Below are 22752 nucleotides of genomic sequence, written 5' to 3' on the forward strand. Positions count from 1 at the left end.
ACCTCTTAGGTAAGTTTTAGCACTGATTTGTGTGAATCAATTTGGCATTTTCTATATTCCATGAATTGTCTGAATTAAGATTTTGGTTGAAGACAACCACACCTATTTTCTAAAGCAAAGATTTCTTTCGAAAATAAAAATTAGAAATGATACTTGTACTTTCCACTTGGGATGTACCACATTAGTGAAGGTTTGAGGGAAAAACCGTCGTTAGCTTCCAATGTTCAAAAGGCTTTGGTACATATAGTATTGTCACCTATTTTAAGATGAGCTATAGAAATGAAAACTCTGTAAGCAAAAAAGTTTGAAATGCCTCCTCAAAGATGTTCTAGTTTAATGAAACTACACAGTGCAGTTTTATCTCAGCACCAGCAGAGATAGTCATACAAACTTTATGGAGAGGTGAAAAGTCCAATTCTCTTCATAGAAATTATAAGTCTCAAAACTGCCGTAGATGGCACACAGGTAATTCCACCACACCATGATGTGAAAAACTGTTGTTTTAGAAGTTAAACTAAGATTGGATTTGACAAGTCATCTTGAAAGTCTCTCAATCATTTCTTTCATTGGATATACTGCTCTCTGATACATAAAGTTATCTAAAAGCATAAGCCAACTGCCAAACTAATACATGTTACTGAGTACAGTGATCACTCGAGCACATTTCATTCTGTACATATAAAGCTCTTAGAATTTGACAGAGATGACATTTGAAAACTGGATGATTTTCAGTATTATGATAGGTAAAAGTGGTGGGGGGGAATAGTGCAATAGCAGTTGAGGAGGTTTATCACACCATCAGACATCAAGATTCTCAGACAAATCAGGAACTTCTGAAGTGATGAGATTGCACTGAACCCTACCCTCCAACACTGCCAAAGGTCACTTAAAACCTCACTTGAGCCCTATAATGCATCTGTTTTGTGGCATTGTTGCTCATTCCTGTCTTTAACATCCATTTTGACTTCATCCTCTGGACATACTGCATGTCACGCTCTCGCAGAAGAGTGGCTCCTGTGAATAAAAACACAAAGCAAAGAAAGAATAACTAAGTATTATCAGTTGCAAAGAAAAACTGTTCAGTGCAAAATTCAGTTCTTATGGTGCTTATAAAAGCAGTCATACCCTTAAAGATGCAAAGAAGGCACAGAAAGTGCCTACTAGAAGAAGTAATTTCCCATGAGGAAGATATGAAATCAGTCTTTGCTATAAACAAATGACTTTGTAACTTATGAATTCCAGCAGAATAAGAAAACTGCATGTATGTTAGTAGTGTGATATTTTAAAACTGATTTTAATTGCCCAGAGCTTTCCAAGCAATCAAAAAGGTTACTCCTCACTTAGCCTTTTCACTTGCTTGAAATTCTCACTCAATAACTAAAGACAACTAATTTTGCAAAACAGGCAAATCAGCAGAACTCTTTTTTTAAAAAACAATTGCAAGCAGATAATCTGGCAACTTCTGTTGTTGGCTTTGTCCTGATCTCTTAGAAAACCAAGAAGACTCACAAAAACAAGAGGGACTTTTATCAAATAGCCCCCAAGAGCAGGACCTACAATTTTTTTTTTTTTAAATACAAGTGAGCATATAATAGTATCATTAAAAAATGTAAAGGCTATTTGTGCATTTCCATAAGGTGAAAGACAGTTCTAAGCACTTTAAAGTTTACCCTGGTGCTTTAAACAGTCTCTCACTGTCTGTTTTTCTCTCTTCATCATCTAGACATCTCAAGGAAAGTCACTAGGCAAAATAAATTTAAGATGGTGATCTCTGTTAGAAAATAAGACTTAAAAGGAAGTGTAGGTAAAGCAAATTTAAATCTCTTGCTCATATGGCACCTACTACTTATACATTAATCAAAGTGTAACACATTCCAAGATCCCCAGACATGAATATGCTACACTAACACTCACACACGTATGCACTCACATGCACGTGCGCATACACACACATACACACACTCACACTCCACTGAGTAAAGGTATGCCAGATTAAAAAAAAAGACAAATTAGAAATTCAGAGTAGGAGGTTCTCTCCACATTCTATAACTCTGAATAAAATATAAAAAAAACCTAACTTTTCAAGAAGTGATGCTTTAATATAATTCCCTTTCATCAACTTTTTAGGGTTAAAAAAATGCATTGTGTTGTAACATACCTTTATCTTTTCAATCAACTAGGAGAAAATGACCCACCTGTCTTACATACAAGTGTCAACTTTTTTCCTTATGTCACTTTTTCTCCTTCCCTCTCTACTTCTTCAGGAGTCTCCCCCTTTAACTTTTAATTACCCCCTTTCTCTCTATCCTTCCCTACACACACACCCCACACACACCCCTCAACATTCCTAAAAACAAAACAACCCTGGCAGTTAGGTGCTATCTCATTTTTCAGATGAGGAACACTGAGATGAGAAATGGAGTGATTTGTGGGAGAAACAGTAAAGTGAGACTGATTAGAAGACTGCATGAAAAAAAGGAATGTATAGTGAGCTAGAAAGGCAGATCAGAGTCAAGATTTTAAAGATTTAAATCTCAAAGAGGGGGTTTATATTTGATTCTACAGATACAATTAACTGAATAGGAAAATACTATTTATGGTCAAAACCCATGCTTTAGGACAATCTTTTGGTAGCTGTGTATAGGACTGGACAGACCAAAGATACCTGGATTAGTAAGACCAACCTAGAGGCCCTACAACAGTCCAAGTGAGAGATGATGAGGAGGGACTGAATGAGGACTGTGACTACGTGAGCAGAGAAAAGATGAATGTGAAAGATATTGTGGAGGGAGAAACAAGGTGTCAGGTGATTATATTTACAAGCTTAAAAGAAGAATTGGAAGATGACACCCACAGTGGTTCCTCTAACAGTATGAGAGACAGATACTTTTATAGAGCCATACAAAATAGAAAAGTTCATACTTAAGTAAAAAAGTTGAAGAATTTCAAGAGAAATAATGGCAAAAAAATTTAAAAAAAAAGTTGAGAGGCAAAAGGATACATTCCAAGATCTCATGTTACAAAGCAGTAATTATCAAAATTATATAGTACTGGTTAAAAAAAAAAAGCTGATACATCAGTGTACACAGATTAGAAAAGGAAAAAAAAAAAAAACAAAGCAAATGAGTATAACATTATTTGACAGGAAGTGCTAGGTAATTTAGAAAGGTTTTTTTAAATAAAATAAGAAAACTGGTTTTAGTCTATTTTATACTATTTAAATGACAAATATAAAAAGTCACATAAAAATTAAGAAAATAATGACAAGTCATCTTTCACAACAATGGCTAGGAGAAGTTATAATCAGAAAAGAGAATAGCAGAAATTAAAAGACAACTGCATTTTTATATAGTTTAAGTCTTCTTACACACACAAACACACTGTAGCTAGAATAAGAAAAATATAGATTGGAGGAAAAAATTTTTGCATCAGACACATCTCATACCACACTTACCATGTATCATATGCTGTGCTAAATACTTTACAATAATGATCTCGTTTATTCTTCCCAACAACCCTAGAAGTTAAGTGGTATTATTCTCATTTTTCAGATGAGGAAACTGAGATAGAGATTAAGTGATTTGCTTAGCGTTACACATCTACTAAGTGCCTAAGGCTGGATTTGTGCTTGAATCTTCCTGACTCCAGGACCAATACTATATCCACTTCACCTTCTAGATGGCTTATGTCCAAAATCTACTGAAAACTGACTAAAGTTGTTCCTCAATGGTAAGTAAGGGATCAGAGGAAATGAATCAACAGTTTTCAAAATAATGCAAATCATCAAACACCATATGCAAATTATATCTCAGGTATATCCATATGTTAAACTAGCAAAGATAATTAGAAAAAATGAAACTATTCAATACTGAAGGGGCTATGAATAGACCAGCACTAAAATACTGTCAGTGAAGTTAACTGTTCTAAAAAGGAATTTCTAATTGTGGGAAAAAAGTTTTACCTAACATCTTCACTACTGGATCTATATTTCAAGGAAGTCATCAACACATTTAAAGGTCCCATTTGTACCAAAATATACCAAACTGAACTATAAACCCATATGAATTATCATCAACAAGTACTTTCATCTGTCCTACCTACTCATAATTTGCATTGTGATGACACCCTCTACTATTTTTCAATTTTCTCAGAGGTTCCTGTCAAATCTTTTCCCAATAGTTTGTTTTCCCTTGGCATCATCTAACCTACTGGTGCTCCTTTAAGACCCTTATGTCTCTTCATCCTCCCTAAATCAGAGCCCTCTTTTCTTATGTGCTGTGTGCATCCTGACAGCAGCAACCATCTTATTTTTCTATTTGTATCCCTAAAGATTACAATAGTGCTTGGCATATGCTAAACACTTAAATGCCTTTTCATACATTTCATTCATCCATCTGTGATCTCATCAACTCCCACAGATTCAGTTATCACCTTTCTGCAGTTTACATTCACAGATACATAGATCCAGCCCTAATCTCTTTCTAAGGAAGAAATCACTGCCTGCCTATCTTACATTTCCAAATAAATGTTCTCTGGAACCTCCAGCTCAATGTGTTGAAAATAAAATTCATGATTTTCCCCACAAAACCAGTTTCTTTCTTCCTAGGTTCTCTATTTCTGCTGAGGTTATCATCAATTTTATAATCACCCAAATTTGAAGCCTCAGAGCCATCCCTGAAATCTCTACTATCTGTACAGCATATGCAGTAAATTAGTTGAAAAATCTTTTCAATTCCACCTCCAAAATCATCTCTTGCTTTCTCTACAATCTCCAAAGTAAACAATCCAGTCTTATCTCTTTTTAAAATTGATTTTTATTCCACTATTTTCCTTGTCTTATGGCTATCATTAGTATTTTGATATTTTATTAAATAATAACAATAATAATGGTGCAGCTAGGTGACAGTGGATAAAATACCAAGCCTAGTTCAAGGCTTGTTCAAATCCAGTTTCAGAAACTAACTAGCTGTGTGATCCTTGGCAAGTCCCTTAACATCTGCTTCAAGTTTGCTTCTCTGAAAAATGAAAATAATAATACTAGCACCAATCTCCCACAGGGTTGTTGTGAAAATCAAATGAGATAAGAATTATAATATGTTTAGCATAATGTATGGCACACAGTAAGTACTATATAAATTTAGCTACTGTTAGCAACAACTAATTAGTTATTAATGAAAACATGGTTATTAATAATTAATAACAGCAATAATAACAGTAAAAGAAAGGACACCTCTTACTTCATCTTCTTATACAAAAAATTTTTTGTTTTAGGTACAAGCTTTTGATCATATTTACCAAAAGCCTTACTCTTCCTATTATCATTTTAGCCTTTTAATTAAAAAAAAAAAAAAGGAAAAAAGCGACCTTTTTTGGAATCCTGCTTCTGCTTCTACTGATTATAATCACATGTGTTATTTATAAAGTAATTATGCCAAGGGTTTTCCTAAACTTGAACTATCATACGTGTATCCCCTTGGCATAAATCCAACTAAGTCACAAGGAATAATTTTAAGAATATATTGCTGCAGTCTGCCAAATTTTAAAATAATTTTACATCAAGTGAAAATTTAGTAATATTAGTCTTTAATTTTCTTTCTTTGCTTCAGCCTCTGGTTTTAATATTAAGACCATAATTTCTCATGATAAGAAAGTGGTACCCGAATTTTCTAAATGTGCACACAAAAATTTTAGCATATATCCTAAATACATGAAGTTTGTTTATAGATTATATACACATACCACTGTATTAATACACATTCTAAAATACAATCGTAGACTTTTAAGACACAGATAAAATATCTGATCACAAGAGTCAACAGGGAAATTCTAGAGTTTAATAAGTAAAGAAGAAACATGGTCAGACTTGTACATTAGCAAAATTATTCTAGCAACTCTGTAGAAGATGGACTAAAATAGGGATAGATTTGAAATAGAAAAGCTAGTTAGATTATTGCAATAATAGAGTCAAGAGATGATAACACCTAGCATTATATGGTAAATAGCTTGAACTCCCAGTTCTGTACCATATCTGCTGTACCATATAGCTACCCAGATTGAATGAAGTTGGTGGCTGTGAAACAGAGAAGAGATTCATGAGAAAGAAATCATGGGAATGGAAATAATCTGACAACTGGTTATACAAAAGGAGAGGAAGTAGTTGAGGATCACAATAAAATTTGGAACCTGGGTGTTTAGTTCAAAGATTGGTGGTTCCCAGAAATAGACAAATTTTAAGAGTTATGTATTTGAGAAAGAGGCAAAGATAATGTAATAATGAGTCTATGAAACAAATCATAGTTCATATTTGTTTATGCTAGGCAACTAAAAATGAAAGAAAGTGAACAGAGATTTTCTTAGGCCCCTACCAGGGTATCTGCTGCAGGATACACTAGGATACAAAGCAGGGGGAGATTTGTTTTTTGTTTTGCCTGCACAGACATTGCTGCAGATGTCCTGGTTATATTACAGTATAACAACCCTGAAGGAAGTTTGTTTATTCATAGAAAGCCAGAGATCAGAAAAGTACTGATGATCATAAATGAAGAAAGAGTTGCAGTTGTATTGGAGATAATCTCAAGTGGAAGGTGAAATGACATTTTCTTATCCTCCGGCTCGCTCATTACAATTTCCTGGGATTATGCCTCAGACCCAAGGGGCTAATGCCCCTATCTAACAGACCACTGTAATAAAGAGACTTCTCAAAATTTTGTGAGCAATGCACATGGTTTTCACTGATCTAGTTTAAATTTATTAAATTCTTATATTATCTTTTAGCCTTTTAGTTAGCTGTTAATGCCACTTGGTGAACATACATTTATGGAGAAGGGAATAAGTATTTTATAGTACTTACTATTGCAAGACACGGTATTTAAGCACATAACAATAATTATCTCATTTGATCTTCACAACGAACCTGTGAGGTAGGTGCTATTATCATTCCCATTTTACAGATGAGGAAAGTAAGACAAAAAGAAGTTAAGTGACTTCCCAAGAGTGAACAATAGAAAGTGTCTAAAGGACACATCTGAATTCAGATCTTCCAGAATGCAGGCCCAGTGTTCTTTCCACTGCATCATCTAGTTGCATCAACAAATATTTAATAATAATGCCACTAGCAAAGGACCTTTAACCATAAAATAGATTCCATATTTTTAACTCTTGATAGTACCTATTTTTCAATTTTTATACTGCCTCATTTGAAATCATGAATAACCATCCAACTAATACCAAAAAAAAAAAAAAAAAAAAAAAAGGAGTATATAAAATTTTATCCTAGTTCCTCAATTTAACTATGTGCCTTTATGTTTTATATGGGTTTCCTGTATATATAAAATCTTCAGGTTCTGTGTTCTTGATCCACCCTATCATTTCATAGGCAATTTAAAGCTATTTTCTGTAAAGACTTATATTTTTCACCTTTAAAACCAGTACAAGAGTCCCTGAAATTTTGCCTTTACCAATTTGATTCCAGTTTCCTTTCACAGGCTACTTCTTTCAAGTGTAGATACCCTGAATGCACTTTTTTATTGTTATTCTCTAAGTCTCCAGGGAAACACAGTGGTTAAAGCAGCTATCTTAGAGTCACAGAGACCTGAGAAAATTACTTTGCCTCAGACATTTACTAGTTGTGTGTTTCAGGATGTCACTTAACATTTCTCAGACCCACTTCCTCATCTGTAAAATGGTAACAATAAGAACAAACCAGAAAGCACTATACATATCAATGCTAGCTAGCATCATCCCTTTTTTTGTTTTAATCCTTTCCTTGCCCAGTTTCAGAAGTTAAACCTCACCTCTTTTGTTACAAAGCCACTGAACTCAGTATCCAACCCAAAAAATGTTTTTCCTCCTTTCTACTCATCACCTCTTCTAGGATGCCCCAAAATATGGCTGATCCATTTACTTTGCACATAAATTTATTTCTTAATGATCCAACCAAAGCTGAGACTTCCAAGAAAATGGTTTTTATTTTCTTATTTATTCAGCCTAGGTAAGTTTGTAATACTGAATAATTATAACAACCTCCAACCTCCAACCTCCGCTCACCTCAACAAACCCTTTTCTTGGCTTGAGATGTTAAGATCCCAATCCAATTAAGACGGCGGCCTAGTAAAAAGAAGCTTTGGATCCAGAATCAGAGCACTAAGGACGAATCCTGCTACAAGTCCTGAAGGCAAAGATTCTACTCCTCCAGATCTCAGTCCTGATTCCTAAAATGTGGGGACTAAACTAGAAAACCTCCAAAGTCCTCACCCTTGCCTCTTCCTGACTCTTTTCAACCTTTAGAGAAATTTCCTTTTTAGCAGATAGCACCAAATGTCCTCTTAAGGATCTACAGACACATTTAGAAAACAAAAAGGAAACTGCCCTCAGAGATGAGTAAGACCCTGGATGCTCCATATCTTCCCTATCTGACCATGAATGACCTTCAAAGGGCCTTCCAAGAAAAAATTTTATTCTTTCTTCTAATTCCTACTCTAGTGTATTTTTGTCCAACTTCCCATTGTAAGCTTCCCTCATAAATACTCATGTTATTTATCAGTCCACATAAATCAATGTTTGGCCTTTTTATGCCAAATGATCTAGTTTAACTTTTTAAACATTTCTTTTAATTGATGAATTACTGGCCAAATGTCCTGTCTCTAGTTTATATTTGATGGGATCATGAATATATTTTCCCTTTAGTGAAAATCTATTTTCTTCACCAATGGTTAAAGCTAAGTTTTAAGGATTTGTTATAGTATGTTAAGCAAGCCAATTTCAATTATATTCTACCCATTTTTTTTTCATTACTCACAGTCAAGGAAAAACTTAAAAGATTTAGCTTGGTACATAAAAGACCTCCTCTTGGGTATCTGCAAGACTGGCTATTTATTGGTCTTCTAGAATTTGACTTCTGAGTGAATTGGGCCTAGAGGTTACTAACTTTGAGCAATGCTATTAATCTGTACTTTTGGATTTCCTCTGTTACAGTATTTAGGCTTTTTATTTCATGTTGTTCTAAAAAAACAATAATTCCATCTTCAAGGTAAGATGCTTTAACTTTGTAGAGGTCTCAGGTGTTCTTTTCATCTTAATGACTTTTGGGCTTATTTTGAGATTTCATTGAGGCCAATCATTTTCCAAAGTCTACTATTTTAGGTAGTTTTTCTACCTGTTCTCAACTATCCAAGTCTTTTAAAACAAATCTTAATTTCCTTTGTTTTTTTCATCCAGTAAGTCTTAGAGTCTTCTTGAGTATTTTGCCTTTTGGGGTTTTAGCATAATTATTTTTAAAAAACAAAACCAAAATTTGACAGTACAGACTCACTGTACCAGGGACTATTTTTGATTATTCAATTTTTTTGGTCTTCTAGCACCCACACCCCAGTTCAATTTTCCCTCGGATTGGTTCTTTCCTTTCCATCATGTGTTTTGTTTTCAATATTTTATTTGATTTTCTTTTTTGAAAGAAAATATGTTTTGAAATGGGAAGGGCTATCTTACTAGAAGTCAATCATATGCTTTTGAATAAGATTACAAAAATCCTATTTATGGTAATTTTATGATTTATGGGTTTTTTTTTTTTTGTATGTACATGGTATCACAGATCCCCACAACAAACCTAGCAAATTGGTGTTATAATTCAGAGTTTCAATGTTCTACCTCTAGCTGCACAAGTTATCAGATGGCAAAGATGGGACTGAACTCAGATCCTCTCACCTCTATTTTCCAAGTCCATTTCTCCTTCTACAGAAAAGAATGTACTGGCTGCTAAAACTACCTGACTCTGTGCTTCAATCAGAATCAACTTCACAGATGGAAACCAGGCTAGAGGTCCTTCTACAAGACTTTATGAATTAAAACCTTTCTACCCTGAGGGCAGGGACCAGAGTTTTAAAATTCAGTAGCTGTTACTCAGTTTGTTACTTCCAAAAACAGAGTAAGGGACCTCTGTAATTGAGATTCATCTGTAAACAAAACTCATTTTACCACCCCTATGCTAATTAAGGTTGTTTCTATCATAACCTGTGTCTCTTCAGTAACATGGATATAAAAGCAATGCTACGCATTCAGATATTTATACTGACTTAGATATATGGCTTGCATTATTTTTTCAATGCATGATGAATTCCAATTTCTTACCTGGGTCTCCTTACAACCAGTAATTCACACTTAGGAGACAGCTAACTAGAATTAAAGTTATAATTGTTTCTCTATAGAATTATTTTTCTCTGTACAAAGGAAATACATGGAGGACAACTAGTAACAGTCTCTACAGGGTTTAAAGCTATTTAATTATATACAGAATGTTTACCAAAAATGCCTGTCCTTAATCCTGCTGGATCTGAAGCTGAATTTTCCTCCCAAATAAAACATTCTTTGCTGGCTTTTAATAAACTCAGCCTAAAATGGATGCTATTGATGATGACACATTTTTCTCTAGGGAAATTCTAGTACCATACTATGAAAAGAATTAACCAATGACCCTTCCCAGAAATATAAGTCTTCTTCATATTTTTTTGCTTTCATCACACCACATACCTGTGCTTCCTGTCCATCCCAGTGCTCTGTATTGCTGGAGCACCCTGCCCACTGCTTTCTGATTTTTGGCAGTAGTAATGGCTCTTGACAAACCAAACCGTTGTTTGTAATACCTCATCAAGGAGCGATGACCGACTCTGGCACCTGTAGATTAAGAAGCATTTTATAATCCCAGAGCTGAGGACAACAATACAATCTCTTAAAGCAATACAGCATAAAGCTATGGAACAAAGCTTAAATAAGCCAGGCTTAGATATGGATGGAAAAGAGATAAGAGTTCTATGTCTGCTAAACAAAAGAGGAAGGAGTATGCAAAATAAAAGCAGGACCTCAGAAAGCCAAATGCGCGCACACACACACACACACACACACACACACACACACACACACCCCCTAGTATCAGAAGTCACTGAGTAAATGAAAAAAACAACAGTTGATAATATAGAAGTTAACTATTCCCAAAAAACTCCCACAGCCACTAACCAGTTAGAATGGGGCAAGTAAATTACTGCCTTATTTTAAAAATGGAAAAAAAGTATAAACTGACATATTCAGTTAATGTCAAAGATGGAAAATCAACTCCTAAATAAAGGAAACCAATACTGAACCAGAATAAAAGATGACTGATTAATATAGAATCCTGTCACTTTCAGTATACCTTGTGATAGGCACGTGTATTTGAGGTGGTGGGATCTTGGGGGAGGGAGGGAGCAGAAGAACCACCCAGTTGTGATGACTACATACTTTAAAATCAGCCAGAGTCAGGAATTCAGGTTAGGGGAAAATTGTCGATCTTTATTCTTAGTGAAGGTAAAGAAGGATCGAAGGTGAAGGGGAATCGGAGGTGAAGGGAGGTTGTGACAGCAATATGTGCAGCTGCAACAAGACGCCAGCCAGCAGTCTCTCTTTCCACTTCCTTCTCCGCCCCCCTGCCTCCACCAACCAAAATCGTCATTTCCTATACAACACATCAGGACTTGCACAAAGAGTGGGCGGGGGCCATTCTTTCTCCAAACTTATATATTAATAGAGTATAGTCCAATTACTATTTAGCCTCACGTGCTTGGGACCTCAGTGCATCAACTCCAGCCTCAGCCCATTACACCCAGTGACTGAAGTTAGAAGACCTGAGTTTAAATCCTAATATGAAGATCACTTTCAATGTGACCTTGAGTCACACTGACCCTTACCTCACCTGGGCCTAAATTTCCTTATCTGTAAAATGAGGAAGCTAGGTTATATGACCTCTTAGACTCCTGGCTCTAGACTGCTAATCAAAAAAAGTTTTAAATATGTGCCAGCATCCATCAGTACAATGATAAACTGAGTAGCAATTTATAGCATGTAACCCAACAAACAGCCCTACAAATTATAAAGAAGGAATCTAAGGAATAAGGGCAGGGCTTGTACCATCTTGCTCATTCTACTATTGTTTTTCTTCCCAGGTTATTTTTACCTTCTTTCTAAATCCAATTTTTTCTTGTCCAGCAAGATAACTGTATAAATATGTACAATTATATTTATTTAACATATTTAACATGTATGCGACTACCTGCCCATTTAGGGAAGGTGAAGGGAAGGAAGGGAAAAGTTGGAGCAGAAGTTTTTGCAAGGGTCAGTGATGAAAAACTACCCATGCATATGTTTTGTCAATAAAAAGCTATAATAAAAAACATATAAATAAATAAATGAAAATTATGGTTCTTACCAAAAAAAAAAAAAAAATATATCACTGAATTCTTAATCCCAACACAAAGCAGGCATTTAGTTTTTTGATGACAATAAGCAGGGAAGTATGTTTCACTGATTTTTAGCTACAGAGACAAGAAAAGGGTTAAATAGTAAAGCTGTAAGATACTAAAATGTAACTGACAAGATATGAAATGAAGCCTGAAGAAGGCTTTAGCAGGAAATCCCAGGACTATATGCTGTGGTTTTCATTTCCGATATTCTGTCAGGATGTACTGAGTTTGCTCAGGTGATTATATTCAGATCATTAAGCAGTAAATCGTTAGTATAGTGAATCAATATATTTCTATTCCAATCAATATTCTGAACATCATAATATATAAATATTTTCTTCTAATTCATTTTGTAAGCACTAGTGAAATGTCTGCTCTTAACACTGAGAGAGATGTGAGGATAAAAACTACAGTCATTGCCCACAAAGACCTTCTAGGCTGGTAGGAGAGATTAGAAAGGTTCAAAAGAAAATTAATATTATAGTTAGGCTCACAATTTATGTAGATATTCACTTGAGGAAGTGGTTTTACAAGTGATCAAAGGTTATCTGCAACTATTTAGTTCTTTATCTTAAATTCATCTATCTATAATGGGTAGCGTAAATTTCATCATCAGTACGATGGAATCACAAATAGCCATTGCATTGATCTTTATTCTGAAGAGTTTTCAAAGCTGTTTGTTTTTATACATCTGTTGTTATTGTTGAAATTATTCTGCTTGTTTCACTCTTCATCAGTTTATAAACTGTCTTCAAGATTGTTCATTTTTATACTGATGTTATAGTATAAATTGTTCTAGTTTTGTTTACTTCATGCTGTATCAATTAATTTCCATGTCTTTTTTGTATCATCTTTTTCTTTATATAATGGCGATCTCTCTAATTCAAAAATATGACCAATGTCACTGGATCAGAAAATCATGTAAATAAGAATATATGGGTATACATGCATGTGCACACACATATATCTCCTCTTGACAAAGAAGTTGCAGATAACCTTTGATCACTTGTAAAACCACTTCCTCAAGTGAATATCTACATAAATTGTGAGCCTAACTATAATATTAATTTTCTTTTGAACCTTTCTAATCTCTCCTACCAGCCTAGAAGGTCTTTGTGGGCAATGACTGTAGTTTTTATCCTCACATCTCTCTCAGTGTTAAGAACAGACATTTCACTAGCGCTTATTAAATGAAATAGAAGAAAATATTTATATATTATGATATTCACAAAAAAGAAACCATTGATATTCTGAATCTGTTATTTCATCTGCCTAGTTAATAACTTTAACTCATTAAAGTGTGTGATCAACAGCAAAATAAAAAATATTACACAACTTTTAGATTCAAGACACAGGATTTTACAGAACCTTTCAAAGTGAAGACATAGCACCATCTGCTGGATATCCTAAAGCAATGACAAGATTATATTATTCCAAAAGCAAATGGCTTTAGCGAAAGTAAGAGCTACTACTGGTTTTCAATACTCCTAGACTACCCAAATCAACAAGCCTGTTACTGTTATTCTATATACATACTACTTTTCAGATTCGTTTGCATTTGCAAAGTTTCTGATATCCTGAATTTTTTCAGAAACAAGTTAATTCATACAAGCAGATTCATTATAACATTGAGTATCTGTATGCTAAAGTCAACTTCCCCTGTGTGAAGTTGTTCATTAGGTCCCAGCACAGTAACCAAATGGCACATAGTCAGATCCACTTATATGTCCAACTACCATTTAGTTAACTAGCTGAATAAATTCTACATAGAAAGCAAATTAATAATACAAGGTAAAGAACTAGTAGAATTTAACAGTCATCTCTCATGCTACATATGTTTAACATCAGTTTTTAATCTTAAGGTTTTCACAGTAAAATGATAAAGGCAAAATAGCTGGTAATACCACAATGCTTCAGGCTAGCCAACAGCAATCTCAGACTGCTGACAGAATCATTCCCACTGTAAATTACTATTGTGAGTTTTAGTTTTTCTTACTATGAATTTTAAATGATAATTCAAAAGTTTACGGAAAAAAATTTTTTTGAAAACAAAAAAAAAATTCAAATATACATTGCTTTACCAAGTAATAATGAAGGATGACAATAAGTATATGCCAGTGGAATGGTCAAACAAATTAGCTTACTTCTAAATGGAGTTTACAGAATGGCAAAAAGCCAAAAGTGGAATTTAAAAGGTCATCCAAGGGATAACCACTAAAGTGGGCAAACTATGAGCACTTATTAAATGAACAAAAGGCATATGCAACAACTATGCTTTATCTCCAGGCAGTGCTTATGAGATTGAGTCTAAGAGTGGAATCTAAAAGTGCACAAGTGACAATCAAATGACTCCAACCCAAAATTAAATTCATGAAGAAAATGAGTAATGTAGATTTGACTCAGGATTAGGTCATTTCCACTAGAAATTACAGAAAGGTAAGTTTTATTTATTTATTAATGATGATTAATATTAATTAACATTAAATTAATGTTAATTTAATTAAATTTAAATATTAACTAATATTTCTTGATTAATGATTGATTAATAATGAAATGATATAAACAGAAAAGATCTCACTGAAGGATAAAAAATTTTTTAGCATCTACAAAACAGCTCAAGTCAGGATCAGAGGGCTAAAATCATACAGTAGAAGTTCAAAATGGGCAACAAATCTCCACACTTTAAATTCAAGTTCTCAAATGTTTGTTAGAAAGTAACCAAAAAAACCTGCACTGGAAGCTATGTGTAGTAAGAATTGTCGCCCTCTGCTGGCCAATACTTCTGTTGGGAATACAGCTTAAAGGTACTGAAGCTAGAAAAGGAAGTTCTTACCATTAAAGTCCTTGGTATTATTAAAAAGAACATCTGAATCAAACTGGAAACTAATATGGTTTCTGCAAATGACAGATTGATTGAAATGACATTTTAATATGGACTTTCTCACTGTACCATAAGACCACCAGATATTTCCCTATTATCTCCATTAGATTTCTTTGATAAAGGTATTACTTTCAAGATCCAAAAGGAATTGATTTAAAATGTATAAGAGCCATTACCCAAATAATAATGAGAGAAGGATATAAACAGGCAGTTCTCAAGGGAAGAAATCCAAGCCACCTCTAGTCATATGGAAAAACTGCTTCAAATGACTAAAAATTTGAGAAATATAAAGTAAAACAACCATTAGATTGACAAACTTAAGAAAAAATTGAACTGATATCCTGGAACATGTAGAAAAACAGGTGTATTAATGCACTATTGGTGAAACTATAAATTGGTCAAGCCATTCTGAAAAGTAATTTTTAACTATGCCTCAAAGGTTCCTAAAATGTTACTCAAAAAAAAACTGCTAACCAAAAATACTTTTGCCAAAGAAGAAAAGGACTCAAATGTACAAAAATATTTATGGCAATTCTTATTTTAAGGACAAAGAACTGGAAACTCAAAGTAAGCCAACAATTGAAAAATGATTGAACAAATTATGGTACATGAAAGCAAAAGACAATCGTCAAAGAAGAAATGATGAAGGGAATGACTTGAGAGAAATTTAAGAAAACACTTATGAACTGATACAGAGTGAATTTCTGTTCAAAAAAGATGACAAAAAAAGAGATGTGATAATAAATATCTTACAATCTGTATGAAACATCTATTTTGATTAAAATGGCCCTAAATGGCCTGTTACAGATCTTTTATGTCATAATGGGCCAAAGATTTTACCTGAGGGGCAAAGTTATCATAATTATTCCTAGCAAAAGACACCTAATTTGCTGATCTGCTTTTACTGACAAATAACCTTTTTTTAAAAGTCTAAGAGATAAACCTATTTAATTTAATGACATGAAGGATCCTAAAGTGAAAAATGCTAGATATGGAAAGACAAGAGAGGTCCAAATTCTGAGCCTTCTGCTCACTTCCTGGATGACTGTGGCCAAGACACTAAACCTCTCTAGGCCTCAGCTATCTCATTTGTAAAATGAGTTTTGAACTAAACATCACTAAGCTCCTTTTCAGCTTGAAGTCTAGGAATCAATGCCAATTATAAAAATCCCACTCATAATATACTTTTGTCAGTATAGCCAATGATCTTCAGTCTAAAACCTAACTCTCTTTGTTTTAATTCATAAGGAATGGTTTATCTCAAATCATACGGATGGCAAATAGCAGGGCCCATTTCTAACACAGACTTCAATTCCTTTTCAACCCGAGGCACTGTGGCACAGTGCCTCACAATATTATGCAATTTGAAAATACACCTTGTAAGGTACTAAATTAGTAAAAGCATTAAGTATATCAAAAGGTATCCAAAAAACCCCAGAGACAAATTTCAAGGAAAATTTCTACAATTGGGCTTTTCATGTCTAAGCTATTTTAAGATTGACTTCTACTAGGACTTGAATAATTTTCCTATTTTAAATTCTGCCTGAAATAAACTCATACTCATAACCACACAAACATAGATAAACTAATCATATAGTTATCTTATGATTTTCTTCCTTAGAGAGACGCAACTAGATGGCACAGTGGATAGAGCACCAGCCCTGAAGTCAGCAGGACCTGAGTTCAAATCTGTCCTCGGATATTTAATATTTACTAGCTGTCCTGGACATATCACTTAACCCTAACTGCACCCCCCCCCAAAAAAAATAACAAAATAACTGTAAACTTTTGAAAAACAGCCACAATTTTCTTCATTTATTCTTAAATCTAGTATTTAAAATAATCCAGTGTACAAAGCAAAAATGCTGGTTCACACTGAAAATAGACATGGGTGTAGTAAGATATCTGTGATGATTTAGACCATTAATGTATTTTGGGGGTAATGTATACTTAGTTTCTTTGAAGATACACTAACTATGTAAGAAATTTTACTGTGTTTAGGGATAATTACATCTTAAAGTACCTTTGAAATATAAGATTTTAGGTCAGATCTTCCATACTAGGAAGAAAATGGTGGCTAGTTTTGAAAAGTACTCAGTTGTCCAAAGAGAGAGAAGATCTAATTCAGTTCCAATTGATCAATGATGGACAGAAGCAGCTACACCCAAAGAAAGGACACTGGGAAATGAATGCAAACTGTTTGCATTTTTGTTTTTCTTCCCGGGTTATTTTTACCTTCTGAATCCAACTCTTCTTGTGCAGCAAAAGAACTGTTCAATTCTGCATACATATATTGTATCTAGGATATACCGTGACATATTTAACATGTATGGGACTGCTTGCCATCTGGGGGAAGGAGTGGAGGGAGGGGAAAAGTCAGAACAGAAGTGAGTGCAAGGGATAATGTTGTAAAAAAAATTACCTAGGCATGTGTTCTGTCAATAAAAAGTTATAATTTTTTTTAAAAAGTATACAGTTGTCAAAATAACAAGTACACCCTAAATAGTTTGGCATCTATCTTAGACTTGGTAGACAATTTAAAAAAGAAAAAGAAAAAGAAACTAGTAGATAATTTAAAAAAAAAGAAAGAAAGAAGGAAAGAAAAAGAAACTAGTCTGTTCAAGTCCATTAAAAAAAAATACTTTCGTTGTTCAGTCATTTTCAGTCATGTCCATCTCTTTATGAACTCATTTGGGGCTTTTTTGGCAAAGACACTGGAATGGTTTGCCATTTCCTTTTCCAGCTCATTTTACAGATGAGGAAACTGAGGCAAACAGGAGCAAGTAACTTGCTCAGGTGCACACAATTAGCATGTTTCTAAGGGAAAGGTGTGAACTCAGTAGCATCAATCTTCCTGACTTCAGGCCCTGCACTCTATCCACTGTGTCATCTAGCTACATACTACACTCAATAGCGTATTAGTTAGAGCACTATTTTGGGAGCTGAAGAAACAACAATTAAAAAGGCATAGACCCTCTTCTGAATTTAACAAGCACATTCAAACAAACAAACAAAAAATGTTTTATGTATATGTACATATTCACATAGGTATGCAAGTTTGTGTGTACACTACAGGCACTAAGCCAGGTACCAAGCAAAAACTCCTTGACCTCAAGGAGTCTACATTATATTGGAGGAGAAAACAGAAAAATTAAATACAAGTTCATTTTAGGGAGGACACCAGTGGTAAGGAATTTGGAAAAATTTCATGTAAATAGTGGCACTTAAGCTGGATTTCAAAGGAAAACAAGGATTCTAGGGGCAAAGGGGAAGTCAGTGGGCACTGCACAGGTATAACAAATATCAAAGCAGAGGCATGGAAATGGGGGAGGGAACATACTATGAGAAACAGTGGGAAGATCAGTTTCACTGAACTGAACCAAACTAGCAAAGTGAAATTATGTATAATAATCAATTCTAAAAATAAAGTACATGGCTGAAATAAAAAGAAGAAAATCAAAAAGAAAGGCTGTAGCAGAAAATAAGGATAACAGAAATATTACTTAAAGGATCCCCATCATAAAACAGGAAGATATAAAAAAAACAAGCTTTTTCTTTTAAATTTAGCTTCAAAAGTTAAGAAAATGTAAGTGACATTTACAACATGTGTTCCTTTTTTTTTTTTTTGAACAGAAAAAAACCCTACCTATGTACTACGTCTGTTAGATCAACATTTAAGATATTTTTTGAAATATGTATTTACCCGAAGGGAGAATCAGCTCCATGGTTTCATCATCATATTCTAAATTCTTTTCTGAAGGTAACTCCTCAGACACGTCAATGTCCTCACCTTCCTTGTGATCTGGGTAGCTACTCCTATAAATGAACATATTTTAAGAACATTTTGAATTTTTAGAAGTCACACAATTTAGTCTAGTTATGTCATAGAAAACAGCAAAAGTACACAATTCTTCAAGGGAAGTTATACAATTCTTCAAAGTTTCTGTTTTGTTGGTTTTGCTTGGGGTGTTAGATAATAGGGATGAAAGGGAGAAGAAATACAACTTGCTAGTATGAAAAGTTACAGTCAAAGCAATATAGAAGCAGTATAGCAGGCCTGAAAACCAAGATACGAATTCTGATATGTGGCAAGTCACATAACCTTCTCAGTGCTCTCAGCAACTTTCTAAGACTTAAGTTGCACAAAGAAATCATCTCCTTTCCTGGTAGTTCTATATGTAAATGAATTCTTAAATCTAGTCTCTCTTTTAATCTTTATTAGGATTATTATTGGCAGCATGGTATAGTGGAGTTGTCCTGGATAAGAAGTCAGAGGTCTTGAGTTCAATTCCTATCTCTATCACTTAAAATCTACGTAACCTTAGGCAAATCACTTAAATTCTTGGGATGTGATTTTTCTCTGTAAAATAAAGAAGTTGGCGTGAAAGTCCACCGAGGTCCCTTTTACCTTTAAATCTACAATTTTATCATCGGTCTCTGAGTATACCTGAGGAACTTGGAGCAAAAAAGGAAAGAGGCAGGAAGTTGGAGATAGAGAAAAATACTTTTAAAACAACCCCTACCCACCCCACCCCCCTGCCAAAAAAAGAAACAAAACCTAAATGCCAGATTTATCATTACCTTCCATAGGAACTTAAGTCTTGCTTATTTAAACTACTTTAGTTTTATTGGCTCTGCAGCATAAGCCAGATTCAATTTTGGGAAATTATTTGCAGTAATCATGTTGGTAAAATATTAATTGATGAAGTCATCAAAGAACTCATACCCTGTCCTTCATAAAGCAAGGGCTTACAGTATGTTGAAAACTTAATCAACATTAGGGTAAAAATGATATGATATTTAGGGGGATGGGGAGGAAGGTGGGGAAAGACCCAAGATGATGAAGAGAAGTCAAGAAGTTGCCTGAGCTCTCCCCAGTTTCCTTTAGAAACAATGTTAAATCAAGCCTTTGAATAGATTCTGGAGCAACAAAACCTATCAAAAAATAGTCAATTTTCCAGCCTCAGAAAGCTTGGAAGGACTTCAGGAAAGGTCAGCTTCACTAAGGTAAATGGGGAGAATAGTCCAGCATAGCAAGTGTCAGGGTAAGCCAGTGGAAGGCTGTTAGCTACATTACAGATCAGCAATGGACTCCTTGGTCCTGGCTCCCCCCCGGCCAGTGTGACAGGAGGTCAGCAGTGGAGCAAACAGCCCCAGTACAGAAGGCACATTGCCAGCTCCAGAAACCAGGCAACAAGAAGTGTGAATTGGCTGCCCTACTTCATATCACTGATCAAAGAAAGCTACAACTAAAGGACAAAATGCCTACATGTGAAACCTCAAAGGAAGATATAAATTGATCTCAAACCCAAAAAACCCTCTTGAAACATCTCAAAAAAATTTTCAAAAGTGAAACCAGAGGGAGAAGAAAAACTGAGAAAAGAAATCAGATATGAGAGAGTGAACAGCTTGAAAAAGAAAGGACGAAAACCAAAGAAAACAATTCCTTAAAAAATCCAATTGAACAAATTAGAAGAAAAAAAATTGGAAAAAAAAATCTCTTTTAAAAATACAATTCGCCAAATGGAAAAGGAAGAAACTAATCGAAGAAAATCATTCCTTAAAAATCAGAATTGAGCAATGGGAGCTAATGACTTTACGAGACATCAAAAATGAGTCAAGATCAAAACAATGAAAAAATATAGGTAAATACATCATTGGAAAAACAACCAACCTGGAAAAAGATCCAGAAGAAATTATTTAAGAATCAATGGACCACCTGAAAGCCATGATCAAAAGAGGAGTCTAGAAAGTATCTTTCTTTTCTTTCTTTTTCTTTTTTCTGCTGAAGCAATTGGGGTTAAGTGACTTGCCCAGGGTCACATAGCCAGGAAGTGTTAAGTGTCTGAGACCGGATTTGAAATCAGTTTCTCCTGACTTCAGGTCTGGCACTCTATCTATTGCATCACCTAGCTGCTCCCTGGAAAGCATTTTTTAAGAAATTATCAAGGAAAACTGCCCTGATATCCTAAAACTAGAGGGTTAAATTGTCATTGAAAGAAAACACAATTATCACCTGAGATTTCAAAATGTACATTCCAAGGAAATGTATCATAATCAAATCTCAAAATTACTCAGGTCAAGGAAAAAACACTGCAAGCAGCTAGAAAAAAAAAAAAAAAAAGAAAGAAAAAGAAAAACAATCTAAATATTGAGGAAGCCACAATCAGGATTACCCAGAACTTAGCAGCTTCTACATTAAAAAATTGGAGGGCCTGAAATAGGATATTTCAGAAGGCAAAGGAGCTTGGACCACAACCAAGAATCAACTATCTAGCAAAATTGAGCATAATCTTTGAGGGGAAAAGATTCATTCCCATTCAATAAAATTGGGAACTTTCACTCATTTCTGATGAAAATTCCAGAACTAAACAAGAAATTAGATCTTCAAATACAAGACTCAAAAAAAAAAAAAAAAAAAAGCATAAAAAGTATACAGGAAAGGGGAGGAGGGGCGAAACATGTTAATCAAAGTTAAAATGTTTACATCCCTCCAGGGAAGATTGTGCTTGTAACTCAGAAGAAAAGGTATCTTTAAAAACGTCAAGAATACAAAGGGAATTAATGGGAAAAAAAAATGTAAATGATAATACCTTAGCAGTACCAGACCTCAAACTCCATTATAAAGCAGCAGTCATCAAAACCATCTGGTACTGCCTAAGAAATAAGAGTAGTGGATCAATGGAATAGGTTAGGCACACAAGATACTATAATCAGTGACAATAGTAATCTACTGTTTGGAAAGCTCAAAGATTTTAGTTTCTGAGATAAGAACTTAATTACTTGACAAAAATTTCCAGGGAACACTGGAAAATAGTGTCAGAAACTGCCTAAAGACCAACATTTCACACCTCATAGCAAGATAAGAACAAAATGGGTTCATGATTTAGACATAAAGGGCAACACTAAAGCAAATGATAAGAACAAGAGATAGTTTATCTGTCAGATCAGTAGGAAAAGAGGAATTTATCACCAAACAAAAAACAGAGGATATTATGAAATGCAAAATGGATAATTTTGATTACATTAAATTTGAAAGGTTTTGCACAAACAAAACCAATGCAACCAAGAACAGAAGGAAGACAGAAAGCTGGGAAACAATTTTTATAGCCAGTGTTTCTAATAAACATTTCTAAAATTTAAGGAGAACAAAGTCAAATTTATAAGAATGCAGGTCATTCCCCAAATGACAAATGGTCAAAGAAAATGAATAAACAATTTTCAGATGAAAACATCTATAGTCACACACAAAATATTCTAAATCACTATTGATCAGAGAAATGCAAAATAAGAAAGATATGGGATATCATTTCATTCCTCTTAGATTGGCTAAGATGATAGGAAAAGCTAATGATAAATGACGGAGGGGATAAGAGGAAAACTGAGACGCTGATACATTGTTGGTGGAGTTGTGAATTGATCCAACCATTCTGGAGAGCAATTTGGAACTAGGCTCCAAGAGCCATCATACTATGTATCCTCTTTGACTTAACAGTACCACTACTGGGTCTTGTAACCCAAAGAAAGCAGAACTGAAAAAAATAACCCACATGTACAAAAATGTTTGTAGCAGTTCTTTTTGTGGTGGTAAAGAATTGGAAAATG

The 22752-nt window shown here is 34.3% G+C and overlaps 1 protein-coding gene across 1 annotated transcript in view; it reads right to left on the minus strand.

Annotated features, from left to right (window-relative positions):
• Positions 1-303: 303 nt before the first annotated feature.
• The window catches only part of ZNF622 (zinc finger protein 622), a 29441-nt gene continuing 6992 nt past the window's right edge, over positions 304-22752 (minus strand). Inside the window, exons 4-6 of the mRNA XM_051969867.1 lie at positions 18851-18963; positions 10525-10668; positions 304-1014 (exon numbers count right to left, since the gene is read on the minus strand). Of these exons, the coding sequence (XP_051825827.1) occupies positions 887-1014; positions 10525-10668; positions 18851-18963 (385 nt within the window). The 3' untranslated portion in view covers positions 304-886. The remainder of the gene's footprint in view (positions 1015-10524; positions 10669-18850; positions 18964-22752) is intronic.

This window comes from Antechinus flavipes, chromosome 1 (genome assembly GCF_016432865.1).
Source record: "Antechinus flavipes isolate AdamAnt ecotype Samford, QLD, Australia chromosome 1, AdamAnt_v2, whole genome shotgun sequence".
NCBI classification, from domain to species: Eukaryota; Metazoa; Chordata; class Mammalia; order Dasyuromorphia; family Dasyuridae; genus Antechinus; species Antechinus flavipes.